The sequence below is a fragment of the Stegastes partitus genome, unplaced genomic scaffold, assembly GCF_000690725.1.
Source record: "Stegastes partitus isolate 25-593 unplaced genomic scaffold, Stegastes_partitus-1.0.2 Scaffold181, whole genome shotgun sequence".
In the NCBI taxonomy this organism is placed as follows: domain Eukaryota; kingdom Metazoa; phylum Chordata; class Actinopteri; family Pomacentridae; genus Stegastes; species Stegastes partitus.
Window position 1 is genome coordinate 279,754 of NW_007577912.1, and position 20,343 is coordinate 300,096.

Here is a 20,343-nt window from a genome sequence, read left to right on the forward strand (position 1 = left end):
AAAAAAAAAAAATTAGTATATAACTACACTTGTCTCTTAATCTTTAAACAATAAATAAATGAAGATTGCACTGTAATTGGCATGTAAAGTACTGTATGCAAATATATAGTATAAATAAAAACCCTAGAAAAGAACTCTACCTTAACTTTCCCATCAACTTTGGCAAAGATGTTTTTTGTTTTTTTTCTCTTTTCTTTTTTTTGAGCTAGTAAACCACTTTGCTTACTGACACTTACAGGAGCAAGGCACAGCATAGACAGAGGACAAGATACAGCATCAAAAAAAAAAAAAGAAGAAGAAGAAGAAAGTGAGGAAAAAAGGAGGGAGGAAGATAGGAAAAAAAAAAAAGGAAGAGGGGCTAGTATAATGAGGATGATGATAGCGGATGGGGAGGATGACAGGAATAGATCTCCCCTCTGTAAGGCCTTATCCCTGAGGTACGTTACAGGCTGCCAATCAGAGCTAATCATTACCTCCGTCTCCCATCCTTCCTCCTCCTCCTCCTCCTCCTCCTCCTTCTCCACCCCAACACCCGACAAAAGTGGACACATCAATCATGCAGGTCAGGGTGACTTCTTTGGATTAGCAGGGTATGTATTGGGTTGTACCTTGGCTTTGTTGTTCGGGTTGGGGGTGTAAAAAAAAAAAAAAGAAAAAAAAGAAGAAGGGTTCAGGATTCAGACGGGAGGTCGGAGGGGGAGGAGGTGGTGTTACGTGTGTCAGAATGCCCTGTTCTGTTGAGTTGTGTTCTGTCGAAGGCTTGTTTGGTTAGTGAACATTAGTTCAAGTCCTCAGAGAACATGTCCGTCTGAGGAGAGACCACAGACTTGCTACGGCTCTGATTACATGTCAATAAAGCACCTTTTAATAGAGAAGAGAGAGAGAGAGGGAGAGGGAGTGGAAAGAGCAGAAAGATGGGATGGATCGAAAGCAAGACAGAAAGCAGCCAGAGCACAAAAAAAAAAAAAGTAATTACAGATAATTATGGGCAGGAGATGAGGAAAATAGAGGAGTCTTCAAATGTATCGATTCACAGACTAGCTGGAAGGGAGGAACAGCGTCGGCGCTGCTCTGGCTGACGGCTGGCAAAAAAAAATTCAGAGGAGAGGTTTGGGTAAAGCTCAAGCTAACTCCTAATGGCTTTCTTGGTTACACAGCTCTGAGAAGGGCGGCTAGCTGGCAGGCTGTTAGCACCTCTGGGTCTGTCTCGCTACGGAACATATCGCTACTAAAGCTACACATAAATAGGCAAATGGTATTTGAGATGGTAGAGTATGGAAGGACCGGCCGGGATGCTGAAATGCATGCCCAGCTCCAGCTCTTAATCCTAGTTAAAAAAACATAAAACAAACAAAAAAAAAAACAACTGCAACCACTGACGATCCCAGTCTGGCTTCCGAAAGCCGTTTTATGCCCAACATACGAATACCTACGAGGGTTCATATTCTGATCCGAGACCAGCGTTTGTAAGGGCTCCTTCAACCTTGTGAGCGAGCTGCTGAACTGACCTCAGAGCTGCTGTTTGTGAGCACCTACAGTCCACGCCTCCCCTTTTACACTGTACTTACATTGCCATCACTTATATTACATCACTTTTATAGCATTATGGATATTTGCTATAATATATATTTATATATATATATATATATATTTCAATATATATACTGTGTATATATATTAGATAACCGGTTTTCCATTCTTTCTTAGATATAATAAAAATCACAGGATAGCAGCATCTTACACCACACACAGATTGCATCACTTTGGTAGCGGAACAAGTGAGTGATTGAGTGTTAACAGTTGATGTGTGATTGACTTCTTAGGATGGCTAATGTTTCTTTGTAATTGTCATTGCATGTGTGTGTGTGTGTGTGAAGTTCTACACGCGTGTGCAGTTACGTCTGCACGTGCGTCCGCGCATCGGGAGCAGGAGCACGAACTGACCGACAGCCTGTAGAGTAGTAAAAAAAACTGAATAAGTATGAACAGCTAAAGCTTTGAAGGCCTACATTTGAATATGGCTGAATGAATAAAGACTGCAGCAAAAAAACAAAAAAAAGCAAATTAAACACTGAAAAATGAACAAAACAAAAAAAAGTAAGGCAATGACCGTCAAGAAATATACACGTTTTCTAATTGAATATGTTTTAAAAAGATACAAAAAAAAAAACATAACATGCAAGTCAGTCTGAGGAGCAACTGCTTTGCTCACAGCTATTTTAAGGCTTGATTATCAGTTTTTACTTTCCCAACCGAGGTACAAGGACAAGGCTTCCCTCGACAGAAATCCTTAACAAAGGAGACAGACGGTGATACAAAGACAACAGAGACATAGAAAGAAATGAGACCGAACTGAGTGAAGGCAGAAGACAACAGGTGAGAAAAGCCTGAATCGATACTTTGACTAAAAAAAAAAACAACAACAACAACAAAAAAAACATACATAGCCTTAGAAGTACATCAAGTGTTTCTTTTGATTTCATTCGGTTCTTTCATAGACGTTTTTTGAAAAGTTTTTTTCTGTGATTTTTGCTTTCTCTTTCTATCCTATTGTTAAAATTCCCTCACTTCATAAAGAAGTACTGTAGCAAGCAGGCGATGAGGATGGAGAAGCCCGCGAACACGCACACGATCAGCGCCGCGAAGCGCTCGTCGCTCGAAATCAGGCCCACCCCTTTGCCCGTCTCCATGGCGCACTGTTCCCCCGACGACGACGCCTCCTGGCGACGCAGCGTGAACAAGGAGGAGGGGCTCAGCGGTCCGCACAGCTCCTGGCACGTATCCTGGCAACGGCGGCAGGCTCCCACGCGGAAACGGTAGTCTGTGTTGCCCTGGAGACCGGAGATTTGGAACGCGCCCTCCTCTCCCTTAAAAACCTGCGAGAAGAAGGAAAGACAGAAGTTTTACTGCTAAGTTTTAAAAGGAAAATACTGTTTGTTTTGATCAGTTAGAACACAGACATGCAGGACTGGTACACAGCAACTCCAGGATACACAGGTTCTCATTTAACTAAACAGCACGACATGATGTCTGATGAATATGTGGCGGAGCGCTCAGTCAGCACCTTTTTAACAAAAGTGAGAATTTGGAGATATTCACACATTTCATCACCATCTCACAGTCAGAAAATCCACCTGGTTTTCTTTTCTTTTCTATCCTAAATGCTTTCACAACACCTTGCAGATTATGTCTATTTTTTCTCTTAGCTATTTAACGTCTGCGGATAAAAGGAAATAAAAGGACTTTATAAATAGATTCATTTTTCTGTTCTGCTAATTTTGTTCTCGCTAAATTCCTGTTCCTAATTTCATCAGAGTCAAAAGAAGACACAGAAGAAGAGTGAGCTCCCTCCTGACCCAGCATGTACAACAGATATTTTAAATACTAGAATAAAAGACTTGTCAGATGGCATAAAGTCACAGGTGTGCATCACGGCTAGACTGTGTCTTCTGGCAAATCAGTGACTCAGAATCGCTTTTTTCTCGCACAAAACTCGTATGAAAATCCAATTTCAGATGATTCATTTTTTAAGTGAATAAGGACAAGGACGAGCTATTCTCGCTGTGGTTCCAATCAAACTGATGGAGAAAAGAGAAGCTTACAGGTATATGTATTTCAGTTTTCAGGATAATAAATTATTTTATTTAACCGTCTGAACCCTTTGACAGGTGTGTTAGCTTATAAATTATCCAAAAATATAATAAAATAAAAAATAAGAAAATCATAAAATCTTAGCATTTATCATAAAAATGTAAAATAAAGAAAAAGAAAGAATCGTCAGATCTTCAACCTACAGTTGGGCCCTGAACTGCTCATCTTTGCTTTAAGCTGAAGCTCAAACTCGTGATGTTTCATCAAAATGTCTTTGCAAAGATTAAGATGTTTAGAAAAAACAGATTGTGGAAAAAAAATAAAAGTAAAATTGTAATTATGGACACAACTAAGAAGCAATTAGTAACTGAGCTGCAACCGAACAATCATGTGACAAAAAAAATCAGGGACTTTTTGGATGAATTGAGGCTGTGTTTACACAGAACAGAAACCACACAGCAAAAATCACTAAAACATCCATCCATCCATTATCTATACACCGCTTATTCCTCACTAGGGTCATGGGGGGCTGGAGTCTATCCCAGCTGACTCAGGGTGAAGGCAGGAGACACCCTGGACAGGTCACCAGTCTATCACAGGGCTACACTTAGAGACAGACAACCAAGCACACTCACATTCACACCTACGGACAATTTAGAATCACCCATTAACCTCAACATTTTTTTGGACTGTGGGAGGAAGCCGGAGAACCCGGAGAGAACCCATGCTGCACGGGGAGAACATGCAAACTCCACGCAGAAAGATCCCGGGTGTCCTCACCAGGACACGAACCGGCGACCTTCTTGCTGCGAGGCAACAGTGCTAACCACTGAGCCACCTTGCAGCCCCCACTAAAACGTAAAAAGTGAAATTCCTATAGCAAGTAAAAGCAGCCATTTTTCCCCTAATATGTGTAACAACTGTAGGTGTTTTGTAAAATGTTGGACACGTGATTTCATTTTGTTTCAATTTTTGTGAAGTAGAAATGCAACTTACATTGTGATTTATGGTATTTAACCTTTGTGATAATGCACAAAAGTTCATTTTTGCGGTTTCACGATTTCTGTTTCCATAGAGGTGCAGGACTTTATATGAAACATTAGCCTGCAGTGACTAAAAGTGCAACAGGAGCAACAAATACCCAGCAGCTGCTTGGGGTTCGGAGGGTTAACTGTTCTGCAGAGTGACTCTAGCTGGCTTTTAATCGGTTTGTCACAACATCAGACCTTCACAACACAGCTACTATGGCCAAAAGAGGTCACAACAATGATATTATTGTGATATATTTTGGAAAATTTGAAAGCAAACTTTGCATATGGCGTACTTTATCTCAAACATATGACTTTCAAAACGCATGTAAGGAGGCGGAGAGCAGCAGATTACAACTCCACTAGTGTGTAGCTGATCAAGAAACACTGTTTTTGCGTATTTGCAAGCAGCAAACACATCAGTGTAATCATATTTTTAAAGGCAGCAGCGGCACAAAGTGAAGACGAGTTTCTACAGAAAGTCGTACTGAATTTTCATTGCAGACATCAGACCCACAAACTAGTCTTTGTACGCGCTTACTGGAGAAATTAAACGGGAAAACACACAGACAGGGAGGAATACAAACATCTGACAAACAACCTCACAGATCTGCACCGACAGCTGAGATGTGTTCACATAATGCGAATCCCTCTCGTACACACATCCACACAGCTGCAGTTTTGTCCCGCTGGTGAGCATCAACACTATTTCCCTCTAACCGTTCTGTAATCCAATAACAGAAAGTGAAGCGGCCTCGAAGACAAACGACTTTTTGTCTCCTCGTCTGCTCATCACTCCAAATGGCAGCCTTCCATTCCAATATTCCCAAGTGCAGCCAAAAACTTTTTTTTTTCCCCCCCTCGGTTGCCTGCTTTGTAATTCTCATTAAAAAAAGAAATCCTTCAATACCTCTCAGTAAATACTGCTGGCACTGCAGATTACCTCCAATTTCAGAATGCTTTTTCTCTCGGTGTGGCGGGCTGTAATTGAGAGAGGCAGCATGTGTGTGTTTCTTACTCCTCCATGTGCAAATTCCTGCCTCGGTGTGTGTTTTATTCATGGATGTGCCCATTTGTGTCCATGTGTGCAGCTTCCCACCAGTGCAAACCAAATTTACCTGCCTCTCCGGAGATTAGTAATTTCCTCCAATAGCGGAGCACACTTTCATAAACATATGAATGAATGTAATATTAAATCGGGGCTCTGCTTGTCTCTCTGGACTCCTGTGTGCCTGTAGGTGTATGTGACAAACCTGTTTGTATTCCGACTCGCGTCCCACCAGCACCTGGAGTACGTAGCTCACAGGATCTCCTCTCATTGGTGGGATGGTCTCCCATGTGATCTCACACGTGTTCCCCTCCAGTTGGTGCACTCTGGGGGCTGTTGGGACAAACGACACCCAAACGTTATTTGAAACACACGACAGGATTTCATTTAAAGAAGCGGATGAGGTGTGTGTTTCCGAGCCACGCGCTGTTCACCGCTCAGTCCAAATTGTAGTTATTTGCAACCACCAATTTATAATAAACGCCAACATCCACCTCCCTGCCAGAATCTTACGCTTCATATCAGCTGGATTGGTCACAGCGGTGTTAATGGTGGTTAATGACAGCCTATTTAGACTAGCTGTGTAGCTACCGCACAAGGAGATAGATTATTCCTGTGGAATAATTTCCTTTTTCAGGGTTGACAATCGTTTTGGAAAGCAGTAATATCCTTTGGGAATAATATCTGTCTACAGGAAATAATGGAACGGCAACGATCCGACTCTGACTGCAATAATTGCCGCGTTAAACAAAACACACATTTTGCCAAACTCTTGAGATAACCGGGGACCTGCTTCTTTGATTTACCGCAACACCTCCGGCTCGTTCTGAATGAGTGCTAGCTGGCAGAGAGCCTTTCAGACGGCGAGCATGTACTGCTGAAGCTGCTCGGACCCTCGAGGCTGTTTATGGATGTGTCAATGCCGTGCTGCACATTTGTAGCCTCACAGTCAAACCCATAACACTCTCTCGTTATATCACCCGGGAGGATTCTCCATACTGTGATTATTGTGGCTATAATAAGCTGAAGCCTCTTTTTTATGTCACATATTGGATAAAATAATCAAGCAGGGTGACAGTAAACATCCCTAACAGCCAACAGAAACACATTTACTGCCATTTTTTGGCCTGTAAGAGGATCGCCCTTAAAAAAAACCATTTAGCGTAACTCTTGAACTGCTGGAGTCAGTTGAAACAAGTCTCCTGAAGTCCAAACTTAGCCGAGTTCTAACATAACTAGAGATGCATGTATTACTAGATTAATGCATGAAACTGGCTGCACAGTTTAAACTTGTTTTACAAAGTCATTTCTAACTTAACTGACTAACAAAGCGAGCTTATTAGTTCACCCTGATTGTCCACAACATTAAAACCACTGTCAGGGGAAATTCAGAGCATTGATCGTTGTGATGCAAAGCACTTCTGCTGGGAAAACTTTGGGTTCTTGCACACCCCTCATTGCAACGGCACTCCCAGATGGCAAAGATCTCACTCTGCAGGATAATGCATCCTTTAATTACTCATAAACTGCTCGACAGACATGAACCTAAAGGACAAAAAGGAACAGGACAGCTGCACCGATGGGCCAGAGCTGTTATGGCAGCATGAAGGGCATCTACACAAAGTTAGGTATGTGGTTTTAAAGTTGTGGCTGATCAGTGTATGACACCTTTACAGTGAAATAGGTAGAAACACCCGATAAAGCCGACACATTTGATCTGACCCTTGGAAATATGTTGTACAAAAATAACACACAACACCTGAAACTAGCAAACCTTAATTGTTAACCAATTAACATGTTAGGTTTTTATAAGGTGATAATATTCTACTACTTCCAAACTGCATGGATATGTATTTTAAAAAAGCTTATATTTGTCATGTAAACAAAAATAAGACACAGATTTACAAAACATTAGCAGTTAGGTCATGTTTTCCATTGAAAATGTCATAATAAAAAGTAAAGTTCCCTTGCAACATGTGAATATTTCCTACATTTATAAACTCTGTGCATTGTTAGTTTCTCTCCACATACAAGAATCTGTGCAATATCAGTATTTTTATTATTATTTTATTGATGCTTCCCACATGTTTGCCCTTTCCCCTCTGCTGCAGCACTTCCACCAATGTGTTCATCATATCTTAATGCAGTATTGGTTGAAACAATTCTTTACTCGCTAAAACAGTTTCACAGCCTGTATCTTGGTAGGGAAGAACAAATCTTACCTTTGAGGGCAGGTGGTACAGACTTGGTGGTGCAGAAGGTATGTGTGTCAGAGAAAGGACCCTCTCCAGCATCACTGATGGCCTGTATTCTGAAGCTGTAGCTGCTGGACTCGATCAATCGCTGGACCTTGTAGGTGTGACTGGGACCCCGGTAGATGGTCACGAACCTGGACGGAGAGCGGAACGAAGAAAGGCACTGAGTCACGAATGAAATCGGATGATGAAGGTGAGAATCAGGGTTGGATGAGACGGAGGGAGGGTCTGACGAACTCGGCCATGAGAGAACGACTGAGTCAGAGGAAAGAAAAAAAAAAGAGAGACGGCGAAGAGTGAAGCAAAGGTGAGGGAAAGGAGTGATGGTGCTATGAATAGCGTAGACGAAGGGAGAAAAACACATTCGCTCACAACAACTTAGATAACAATGCAACAAGAGCAGTGAAGAACGAGGCATCAACACTTAGATCGCACAAAAAACAACAAAACTTTTGGAAACTCGACCACAACTGGATTGACGCATTTTTCCAGACTTTCAGTGACTCAACACAATAGGCTCAGTGATGCATTTCATTCTGCATCCGCACAGGTTCAGCATATGCTACCTTGAGGCAGGGGAGAAGAGTGCATCTTAAAAAAAAGATAGCGGTGATTTATTAACGCGCAGGACAAATACTGACAGGTCAGAGCCACAAATCTAAAAGAAAATGAGCACCAAAAACAGTTCCTGGCTGGACTGATGGACAGATTGATGGACTGGAGGAGAGGTGATAAGTAGGGAAACGGGGAGGAAAGTGAATTTAAGCTGAAAAGGCTTTTCGGTTTTATCTCCACGATCAGTTTTTCACGAGAGTAAGTTAAAACGCTGAGCCGGGGAGGGTAGTTATGGGAGAGAGAGGGAATGACAAAGGACGGAGAGAGAGAGAGAGAAGGGGAAGCAATAGAGGATGTGAAGGAGAAGAGAAATGGAGCCGAGGGGAAAAGAGAGGTGACTGATAATTATAAGAGTCGGGACGATGATGGAGGATCTGCTGCGAGAGGAAAGAGATGAGAGACAGAAGAGAGGTCATGGTTTAGGAGAACGCTATAACTCCAGATGAGCTCTTTATGTAGCCGCACTACAGAGAAGTGATGTGTTTCTCCGGCTGATATATGGTGTTGTTAATTCTCGGCCTCACTGCGGAGAAATACAGTTCACCCCCATCGCTGGTGGAATTAGTTTAGTGGTTGGAATCTAAAGGGAGCTGAATTTCCCCCTTGTTTACTCACTGTTGACTCAGGTATCGATTGCGCGGCAAAGTAAAACGAATACACCGGCTTTTCCATCATCAGGAGTTACGGAAGTCTTCTCGTTGGGACGCGGCCGAGCGGCGGGATATCAAAACAATTAACACTTCAGACGAAACAGACAATAAACACTCTTGTACAAAAATCAGCAGGACGCAGTTAATGAGATGAATCGCAGCCTTGTTTCAGAGCCAAACAGTCAAACCAATTAACAAGGAGCAGAGGAGCTCAGAGAAAGAGAGCTTATAGCAGACATGGACATGTTCTGATTATTGCTATCCATTTCTTTCTTATTAATCAGAATGTAAATGATGACATCCTGCAATTGGACATCTTCTGCATTGTCCTTGAAAACAGTGTTTTCCTATAATGTGTAACTGTGATGGATTGAACAGATGCAAACTTCTAAAAACTTTGACGGTGCCTCTCCTTCATTTTTTGTTGCTTCTCAGTCACTCAGTTCTATCCATTATTCTTGTATTATTTCCAAAGCAGGTAAAACCTTGAAAGCGTTCCCACGAGACAGCCGTTGTCAAATTGATGCCAAACAATAATCAACAATTTTTTTGCAAATATCAAAAGAGAAATATGTTTATTTCAACTATTGTGGTTTTTTTTTTTAGCAAATTACAGAAAGTTAGCAAAGAACTTTCAGCAGTTTTAGCAAAACTAAATCATGATCAAAGTCAGTGTGTGGCTACTGTTTATAATTAAATCATAATAAATATGACCAGCTACAAACGATGTGGTTTTGTTTTTAGGTCCCAATATAGGAAACATGCTTTTAAGTGGTTGGCTTAAGCAATGAATCATGCATGGCTTCTTATTGATAAGATTAGAGGCAGAGAAGGAGAAACAACTTGTTTTCCAGGCTGCGGGGAAACACAGACAAGGTGGACGTGGACAAAAGAAGTGGCTACAATTATAAAAAAAAAGGGTAGAAAAAATGAAGAACAGTGATGGACATGGGCAGAAAGCCTTGTTGGGCGGATGAGAAGATGGAACAACTGAACTTAGAGAGGCTGAAGGACAGAAACAGAGATGGGTGGAAATGGGAAGACAAATGTCAGTAATGGGTGAATGATAGATGCTTTATTTGAAAATAAAAACCACACCAAAGCCCCTCATGTCTGTTCCTCCATCTGCATTCATCTTAAACAAACCCTTTGCCTCAGAAGGTAGAAGCCTTCGTTCCACAGCACTGCCCATGTTGCTATAAGCCTCCCTACAACTCCCAATATGCAGAAGTCAAATGAGAAAACTCAAACAAATTCAGCCAGCTAATAGGAGCAACAATGGAGCAGAGAAAAAAACAAGTGAGAATAAAAAAAAAAAAAAAAGCCATGAGCGAGGGTGGACAGAAAATGAGCAATGAGTCTGGACAAAAGGCGATAAGAATGGAAAAATAAACTGGAAGAGGAGGCAGAAGGGAGGAGAGCAAAGAAATGGGAGTCGATATGGTGGACCTGAGAAAACAGCTTTCTCTTTCATCTAATACACCCACACACACACAAAAAGACACGGCTGGGTGGGTGGGAGAAAAACAACCATGAAGAAAGGAGAAGGGGGAAAAAAATTATGAATGGGGCGCACATTTCCCCAGAAGGTTCTTCCCAGAGGTGAAGTCACCTGTCTGACAATGAGATGAGATAAATAAATATGAATTAGATCAGAGGGAAGAGAGAGACAGACGGACCAGGGGACGACCAAAGTCAAAAACTGAAATTCTATTTGAAGAAATCAAATCTGGATATTCGATATGTTTGTTTACAACGCCACACATTTTTACCATTCCTCGCTTTGTCTTCTTTCAAAGTGCACCTCCCAGCGCTGCTTGACGGGGCAATTTCATAAGCAATAAAAAACAAAACACAATCATCTTAATTCATTCTAATAGAGCGTGATGAGAGAGCAAAGAGGAGGAAGAGAGCGAAAGCCCGTGAATCAACTCCGGCTGATGATGTCCGTCTGCACACAAGCAGAGAAACGGAGGCGAACCGCTAATGCAGTCGCCAATACACCTGAACGTGCTGCGATAAACCGCCAGGAGCTGCAGGTAATGAATCCCAAGCAGAAGCAATTAGGTTGAATCAGTCGAGAATCACACGTCGTCATTACGGAGCGATTCAGTTCATCATGGAGCTCATAAACAGTCCTGAAAGGTTATCTTCATGTCTGTGGTCGCACAACTTTATCTTTGTTTTCATTTGACTCCACAAAGCCTGAGTCTGTATTCTTTAAAAAAATGTTTTATTCTAAGGTTCTTTTTTTGGAGAGCAAAGGCTTTTTCCTGCCGCTTTTCTGACTGCAGATGCATTCACTTTGACAGCAACAGGTGCAAGAGTTTCTTGCAAATACAGTGATGAAATCTGAGACGTACTCCTGCGTCAAAACGATTTGCACTTGAGCAGAATTTGCCGAGGCAGCCAATCGTGTCCGACGTGGCAGTCCTTTGAAATCTGCGCCACCAGCGGAGGGTTTTTCTTCAAGTTGAATGATTTATTTCAAACAATTCAGAGCTCTTTTCAAAACCCGTGCCAGCCTCATGGGCATCCACATTTTACTGTTCTGGCTTACATTTTCTGGTTAGCAACTTTGAATATAAAACCTTGATCTTAATTTTCATGTTCTGGACTCAACTGTTTTTCAATTGAAAAGAGAGAGAAAAGAGAGAGACTCTATTCAAATCTTTTAAAGTCTGGTTTTGTGAGAACAACACAGCCATGTGGAAAAAGCATCATCTCTGCTGCAGAAGAGAGCGAGAGGACAGAAAGCATTATCTCAGTAGCCCTCAGAGTCTATTATCAATGTGCAGGAAGGGTCACATGGACTCGATCGGGCGTATAATGGCGACACAAAGGATGAATTAGTCTCCAATTTAATACTATTCTTAGGGCAAATATATTCCTCTTCTCGGAATTGAAGGACAAAACCCACTCAGTGTACCATATTTCAACATTTTAAAATAAAATTAAAATAAATTTATGTTTTGCTAATGCAACAGAGGGAAAAAAAGACGACTCCTGGAAACTGGACAGTTGATGCAGAACTTCATATTAACGTTGGCTTAATCATCATTTAGCCTAATTAGGGTGGAGCTACGGGTTATTAAATATCGCACGCCTTATTAAAAGGCATAAAATTAGATGAATACAAAGGTTTCTCTCCAATCAGTGAAGCTCCCCTCACATAAGCGGGTTAAAGCAGAAGCCGATATGTTTCCCAACACGCCGTCTAAACCAGACACAAGCATATGCGCAACATATACAAACGCAGCCGAGCGCACAAACAGGCGAGCATACAGCCAGACTAATCACCGCGCCATTTAGAGAAGGGTAAATAAAACTCTCTAAACTGTGAAAGCTGTTTTCATTTGGCCGGCGGGCGAGTGTGTGTGAAAGCGTGCACGCCTCCGTGTTTGTTTGCGTGAGTTTTGAACAGAGGTTAACGGATCACAGCCTGCTGGATGGAGCCCCATCTGTTGCCTGCTGCACTCTGGCCCAGTCCAGGGGTTGCCAAGGTGCCCCGGGTGCCAACGCCATGCCAGCCAAACCTTTAATTCAAACACTGATAGGGGCCAACCAGACTGGTAAAAAAAAAGGGGGCTGGACAGATGGGAGGGAGCGACGCAGTCCGACAGGTGGGCAGATAAAAGTGACTCCTCGTTGCCATTCGAGCTTCTATTACTACTTTCATGTAGGAAAGATTCTCTCAGCTCTGACATTAACAAAAAAAACCCTCCTCTTGCCCTTTTTCTAGCATTTAACTCCCTGTAAGTGGTTATATTCTCTCGTCATGCAGCTGATTCTCTCTCCTTCCGTGTTTCTCGTTGCTCCTGACTGACCATGGAGGGTTGGTTGTAGGGAGGCTGGTTTCATATGTCCTCAACATGACTACTCTCAGGAACATCCAGCTACTGTGCACACAGAAAGACAAAGAACTAACTTCACACACAGCTGGTCTCCGTGGTGTGTGTGTGCAGTATTGAACATCTGGGTCCTGATTCGCTGTATTGACCAGCTATGGTTAAGGAGTCTGAGAGAATTGGTGACTGAGAGGCTTCGCATAATCTGAGGGCAACATCACAATTTCACCCCGCAGCTGTAATCGAGGGCTCTGTAAATAAAACTCCCGCTAATCTTGTCTCTGCAGGAGAGGCTCAGGAGTGATTGTTTCACCACAAACAACAAATAATACTTGTGTATAAAAAAATAACAGTGTCGTTACTGAATCGATGAAATAGGAAGTATTTAGCAAATAGTGCCAGTTTGCCTTAATTGGGTAATTTAATAGCAGGTTTTAGGTTATTTTAGCGAAATTGTCTCATGAATGTATGTAAGGAGTTTTATGTAATGTCATAAATAACGTGTAAACAACCATTTAGTTCTGCAGAAATGAAGAAGCCTGCTGGACGAGAGGTGAAACGTCCTCAAGAAGCTCTGAGGATTAACATGAACTGAAGGACTGAGAATCTACACAGATAATTTAGAAATATATACACATTAGGTGCGTTATGTACAGCTTGTCTTTATGGGGATTTCTTCCTGCTGTGCATCGTTTCTGTTTTGTGTTTAGGTTTAGTGCATCCTAAAGCAGTAAGACAGTGTGTAAGGCACGTAGGAGCTGATGCGAATGGCTTAAAATCAATCAACAAAGCATTTTACAAACAGCATGAACACAACTTTGACTGCAAGCTTTTATTGTGATGTGTATCTGCAGTAAGGCTTCATCTAAAAAAATCTTTTCTCAGGACAAGGCCTGGAATATAGTCAGCCAGAACCCCTTTTTTTTCACACTATTCTAAGAAGTAAACAATGACGTAAAGGCGGTGTAACTAGGTGTGTGTATCTGTGTGTGTTTGCACTCCACCTGTGGTTCTTGTCCTCCATTTGTAGTGTGTAGACCATGTCGTCAGCGAGCAGGGCGCGCGTGTGGCTGGCGTTCTCGCCCCACTTTAGCTTCAGGCTCTGAGGGCCGGCGGCGGAGCATTCGAGCGGAGGCGGGGCTGGGGGGAGGGGGCGTGTCCTCGCTAGCAGCGCCGGACTCGACGGACTGGAGCCAATGGCGTTGACCGCCTGGATCTGCACACTGAAAGAGGAAGCGATTATTACAGTTTGTTTGTTACACTGCAAAAGTGCATGTTTCTCATCCATCGATCCAAACCACATGGAGACATCGGTGGATTGCAACAACCAGAATTTTAGACAGAATGTGTGCAGGGATGACAAACACAAGCCAACAGGACACACACATGAAATTGGTGGGCTACACGCCACATACATTTATATGTACCATGTTGTCTAGTACACTCTCAGCAGACCTGTTGGTGTAATGGTGGAGTAATTTTCAGTGAGGAGGCTGATCTACTGTATTAGCTCTGACCTTGGATGTTTGTGTCAGCCTGTTGCCCATTACCATTCTCCCATCACTCCCCCCTCCCCCCCTCAAATGTACTGTAGCATGCTGGGAAAAAAAAAAAGTGAAATTACTCCGGCGTGAAGTTTTACAAGGACCTTTTTTTTTTTTTTTACATGGCTTAATGCATTGGAGTTATAACGGGAAAACATTTTTAAAGTGTCTATATTTCTATCCATGTGGGGTTTTTTTTTTAAACCCCTACTTGTGCACACACATGTGCTGCTAATTAACAAGAACCAGCAGAAATGGATTCCTGTTTTTCAGCCTCCCCTGCTGCCCTTCTTCTAGGAATCCCCCTCCCTCCCTCACCCGTTTTCTGTCAGTGTCTGATCAGCTGATTAGCATCCATATCGGAGGCCCCTCAGCTTGAGAACATCTATCTTTTGACATTTAATTGCTGATTCTCCACAACTGTAACCTTTCGCTATAATTCATGCGGCTGAGTGCGGACGGAGGAGAAAGGGCAACATTCATCCGTCCGCTGTGTAATTAAGCATACGGATAAAAGATGAGAGATTAGGAATAAGGAAGCCAATGAAAAGGGAGATGTTGATGATGAGGTTTTTATATTTAGATATGAAGGGATTTACATATCAAAGTTCAGGACAGATGCAGCTTTTGTTTCACTGTGGTTCGGTTAATGACAACATAAAGAAAACTGAGGGGAAAGCAGCTGGTATTCTCTCTTGAGGTAACATCGTTAGTAACAAAATATTGATTTTCCTCCATGGTTATTAGTTCTAATCAATACTAAATGACTTAAATATACTCATGCATAGATGTACATGCCTGCTAATATGTCTATTATAGTGGGAAATTCATCTTAAAAAGTGAAATTGGGAAGTTAATGCAAATAAACACCTTCTTGCGGCATTGATTAAACTCCTGAAAAACTCATCGCTGATTACAATGACATGAGTTTATATCTATATATATGAAAACGTCTATATTTTTTAACCTTAAAATGGCTTCAGTGTAACTCCATGTCTTCTTCCTTGAGTGTATGTAGATTCATGGAAATATATATTAGTCCCACACCTGCAGCTCAAGCACACCTGCTCACTTTTAACGCTACTCAGACATTGTAAATGTACATAAAACTACTAATATTCAACAACAAGTGAGAGTCTCAGAACAGTTTATGTGCTGCTCTCTACGTTTTTAAGATCGTAGATGACATAAACCTTCAACTTCGGTTGATTGGCTCCTTTGGTTTACTAAATATGAACCTTATCTGCAGTTTCAAGGCAGAAATCCTCTGTAACTGCACTGACGGCTCATTTTCTCACTATGTGTCTTCCAGCACATATCGACATGTCAAGAAGCTTTAACGTTATATTTTCATCTGTGAGGGTCTTTAAAATAAACACGCTGTCTCCTTTTGTAACTTGAAGCTTGACATTTTCAGTTTCAGAGTGCTCCTTCTTAACAACTGCAGCTTGAGTGAATCTGTTTTCTGTGACGCTGTGGTAATTATCCTCTTAAGGTGTCTCTAAAACCTTTTCATTATGGATGGAATGTGGCAGCATTAAGCAAAGATGGAAGAACGACTGCCAGACCTTGTATTTTGAAAAGAGAAAAAAACAAAAGCCGTAGATGAAAATGTAATCGAATGATGGATGTTATTATTCTCATTATTCACCTTGCTATATAAAATGTAGAAACATCTCAAAGACTTTTTTTGGTATTCTCTTTAAAAAAAAACATTTTTCTTTTGCATAGCTCTCCTCAATAACCTTGAAATGAGGGAATTTTTTTTTAACCGGCACTAAAGCACAAACAGCCCCACCGCCGACAGAGCGAACAACATTTAGTGTGGCCCTTCACGAAGCCATACATACAAATAAAACATGAATAATACTATTTGAAGTACACCCCCGCTGTAAATAACAACCAGAATTAGAGTCATTGGCACACACAAGAACTCCCACAGGTAGACTCTCATGCACAAACACACACACACACATGCACGGCGTTCTGGCACAGTGACAGCCATTATGCAAGAGAGCAGAGTGACAAAAACAAGCTCAGAATGAAAACAATGATGTGTGATCCCACCGCCTCCTCGCATGTTCCTCGACCTTAGACACTCTCGCCTTTTATTTTTATTTTTTGTGTAAAATCGCAATTCAAAGAAGTCACTCCGCAAACCACCATATGCCTGCGCACAAACCTGCAAACAGTCGCTTACAGAGGCATCAAATTGCTAATCAGTTGTTTACCGCTGCTGGAGTCTGACATCACAGCTTATGTAAACTTTAAAAACGGCTCTCCCCGCCTACTGTTTACCGCTACGGCCTGCAAACTGGGCGATGTACACATTGGGTCAAGATTACCTACGATGTGACCCAATTTATTACTTCATAATGTCATAAGAAATTCTTTGAATTTAAATAATTCAATTTAAATAATAATAATTCCAATTATTTTTTATTTTATTTTATTTTTCTCTGTCTGATTTTTTTTGTTTGTTTTTTTGTTTGTTTTTTTCTCTTCTCTCCTTTTTTATCTTATTTTTTATATTATGTCTATAGTATGTTCTGAAGGCTTGTTCTCTGTAAAACAAAAAGCTCAATAAATATACATTGACCAAAAAAAAGAAATGCTTTGAATAAGTAGAAAAAAATCTGCACTAATATGTAATCATGTTATTTATTATTAATTTTCTGTAAATTACCGTTGATTAACTCTTGGTAGTGCAGTTATTTTTTTTGCTATTTTGTGCAGAAGGACAATGCTTTTCGGAGATGCTGCCTTTGAATATTTAGTCCCTTTCAGATCCTTTCTACTAAGCTGACGGCAACAGAAGCTTAACGTCTGCATGAGCTGCCTGGTCACTTCGTGGAGACCTGGTAGCATCTCAGTATCGCTTTCAACACGGCACACATCTGCACGACGCAATATTCCAACCTACTTCCGAGTTGTGTGATGCAGTGAAGGCAAAGGGTTTTTCCACATATGTGCACCAACATTGGTACAAAACCATCACAGAGAGCACAGAAGACCTAGTTTGCGTGGCGAAAATCACTATTTCAAACCCATTACAGACTGAAACATGCATAAAAATGTCACTTTAACATGTTAGATTTCCAGCATGTACCATGTACCTCAGCTTCGTTTGCTGCTTCTTGCTTCCAAGCTGTTTTCCGGGTCTTTTTCCCTGAATTTATTAAACACTCAAAGAGCAGCAGGATCCAAATGAGCACCTCCAAAGCGAAAGAGTTGCTCGCATTTACCTAACTCCATTAAGTCCTTATAACTATAATTTTATCCGCGGCGTGGAGGCGGGATCGGTCGAATTCTAACGGCAAATTTACTTCATAAAGGTGAGCTGTCACACGCAGAGTCACTGCTTATAAGCTGCAGTTAAATCATTAGTTACAGAGCAGCTGGTTGAGTTTTGAGCTCCATCACAGCTTTTTTTTTTCTTCCACTAAAGTAATGGTTAGATTTTTGTCACACATGGGCAGACTTTTCAGCACTAAGGAAATCATTTAATATAATAAGTTTTGTCTTTTGCGTATCAATGCATGATTATAGATTATCTGGTCGCACAAAGCCAGACCAGTCAGATTATTTTGGCTCCTTCCATCACCGTCGTGGGTTTGTCTGAATATAGCCATGAGGAACACTAAGTGAGTCTGGAATAACAATTTAAAAAACAAACTGTATTTTTATATCAAGAATGTGAAAGGTGTGTATTTTAGTGACAAACCTACAGAGAATTACCAATCTGTCCCTTCTGCTCTCCACAGCATCTCTAAAAGCATCATTTTGGCACACAGCTGTTTTCACTCTCGTGGTGTAATTTTTAGACACAGCAAGTGGCTGTTTGATACATAAAAGGCGTAGAAACTGACTGTTGACTACCTGCCAAAGCACCAACCCGTACGGTTTGTCGAGCTGCCAGAGACATGACAGATGAATACCAATGTTGCTCTGTAACCACTGGAGCATTTGATGTTTTAAAAAAAAGTGCAGGTATATTAACACAATACTGATAACAAACATCTGCACACCAGCTGATGTCAGCCCAAGATAACAACCCAACTAAACACATGCTCATCGGGTCAATAACGAAGGTCGGTACCTGTATTCGCTGTCGGGCTGCAGGCCTGTGACAAGGTGACTTGTCCCCGATTCCACAGTGATGGTTTGGTCTTCCAGGGTGATGACGTAAGAGCTGATCTCCGCCCCGTTGCTGTTCGGCTCCTCCCACTTCAGGAGGAGGCAGGTCGACGGGGAGTGACCCGTCTCCGAGGAGGCCGGGAGGTCCAGGAGGGCCAGGGAGGACACCTGGTCCGGGTTCGTTGCCGGGGTCCGGAAACTCACCTGGTCGCTGTAGGGACCGGCGCCCGCCTGATTCACCGCCTGGGTTTGGACACAAAAACACACGGGGGGTGAGACAGATGGAGGAGATGACTGAGAGCGGCGAGACGGAGGTGGAGGTGGAGAGAGAGAGAGGGATGAAAAAGAAAGAGATGAAGACCACGACAGATAGATGAGAAGGGACGCGGGCAAAAGTGAAATGAATTGAGCAAGAGACAGAAAATAAAGGGAGAAAGGAAGAAGACAAGAAAGCCAGCAGGAGATGAATTCAAATTAGTTGTGAAAGAACATTAGTCTATTTTTTGATGCTACAACACATTTATATTCCCCTCAAGTATCCTCTATTAAACGCCTTCCCATCGCTGGTAGTAATGGTGTACTTCACTGCCTCATACAAACTTATAGAGGATGAAACAAGGACAAAAATATAGCAACGTTTCCCGAATACATTTGCTTGATTTTAAAAGCTTGAACTCCAAAAAAAAAAAAACAAGCAAAAAATTGCTTCCCAGCATTTCTCCTACTTTGTCGGCAAAATGTGCACTTTGGGGCGTTTAAAATGTTAAGATCAAGACGGAACAAAGTGTTTCTGGGGAGCGATGGATTTATTGTAATAATACAGCACTTCTCTGAACTGATGGGGCTTTTGTTTTTTAGAATAAAAACATACTGTATTTACTTACCAAGAACAGCCCAGAAAGGAGTAGGAGGAGAAATGTGCAGCCTACAACGTGTATTCACGACTAACCTCTCGACTTATCTTCGCTCTAAACTTTCTACAAACTTTAATGGTCGGACAAGAAAAATTACATTTCAGTAGTATTATTGATTTATCCTCAGCTGTCTCAACTTCGCATTGGCGAGGCTTGAAAGACATAAAGGGTTTGATTTACCCTTACGATTGGTTATTTCAACTGCTGTCAAAAAACAAAACTCACGTCAAGCTGCGCGGATGTGAAACAACGCCACGGCAAAAGAACCAGTTCATACAGGTAGAAAACACACTGGGAGTCACACAGAGTTCAACCAAGTCAGTGACTCTGATGTGATCCGGTCCTGCGGTCTTTATGAGATACAGATGAATGAACACACCGGGGCACGCTACCGGCGCACAAAGACAAATCATGTGCACGCACAAAAGCAGTGATTAGGGCATTAGCTTGACCTTGTGTTGCCCTTTTAAAATAATAAACGAGCCCATAAAGAAGTGAGCCGCAAAACATGCCCTTAGAAAATTTATAGCTTCAGAGGGTACATTAGGAGAGAGAGAGTGAGTGAGAGAGAGAGCATGACACACACAAATACACGTGCGTATATGATATAATATACATATAATTAAGCCTCTGCGCACGTGTTTGCTTTTGTGGACTCATTTTTCTCTGCAGCATAAAGTCCTGGGCTCTATGGAAAGAGCACAGAAACCTGA

General features: G+C 41.8%; 1 protein-coding gene across 1 annotated transcript in view; it reads right to left on the minus strand.

Annotated features, from left to right (window-relative positions):
• Positions 1–1,325: 1,325 nt before the first annotated feature.
• The window catches only part of fndc3ba (fibronectin type III domain containing 3Ba), a 104,849-nt gene continuing 85,831 nt past the window's right edge, over positions 1,326–20,343 (minus strand). Inside the window, exons 23-27 of the mRNA XM_008280098.1 lie at positions 18,679–18,959; positions 14,040–14,258; positions 7,890–8,056; positions 5,873–6,000; positions 1,326–2,876 (exon numbers count right to left, since the gene is read on the minus strand). Coding sequence (XP_008278320.1) covers positions 2,565–2,876; positions 5,873–6,000; positions 7,890–8,056; positions 14,040–14,258; positions 18,679–18,959 — 1,107 coding nt within the window. The 3' untranslated portion in view covers positions 1,326–2,564. The remainder of the gene's footprint in view (positions 2,877–5,872; positions 6,001–7,889; positions 8,057–14,039; positions 14,259–18,678; positions 18,960–20,343) is intronic.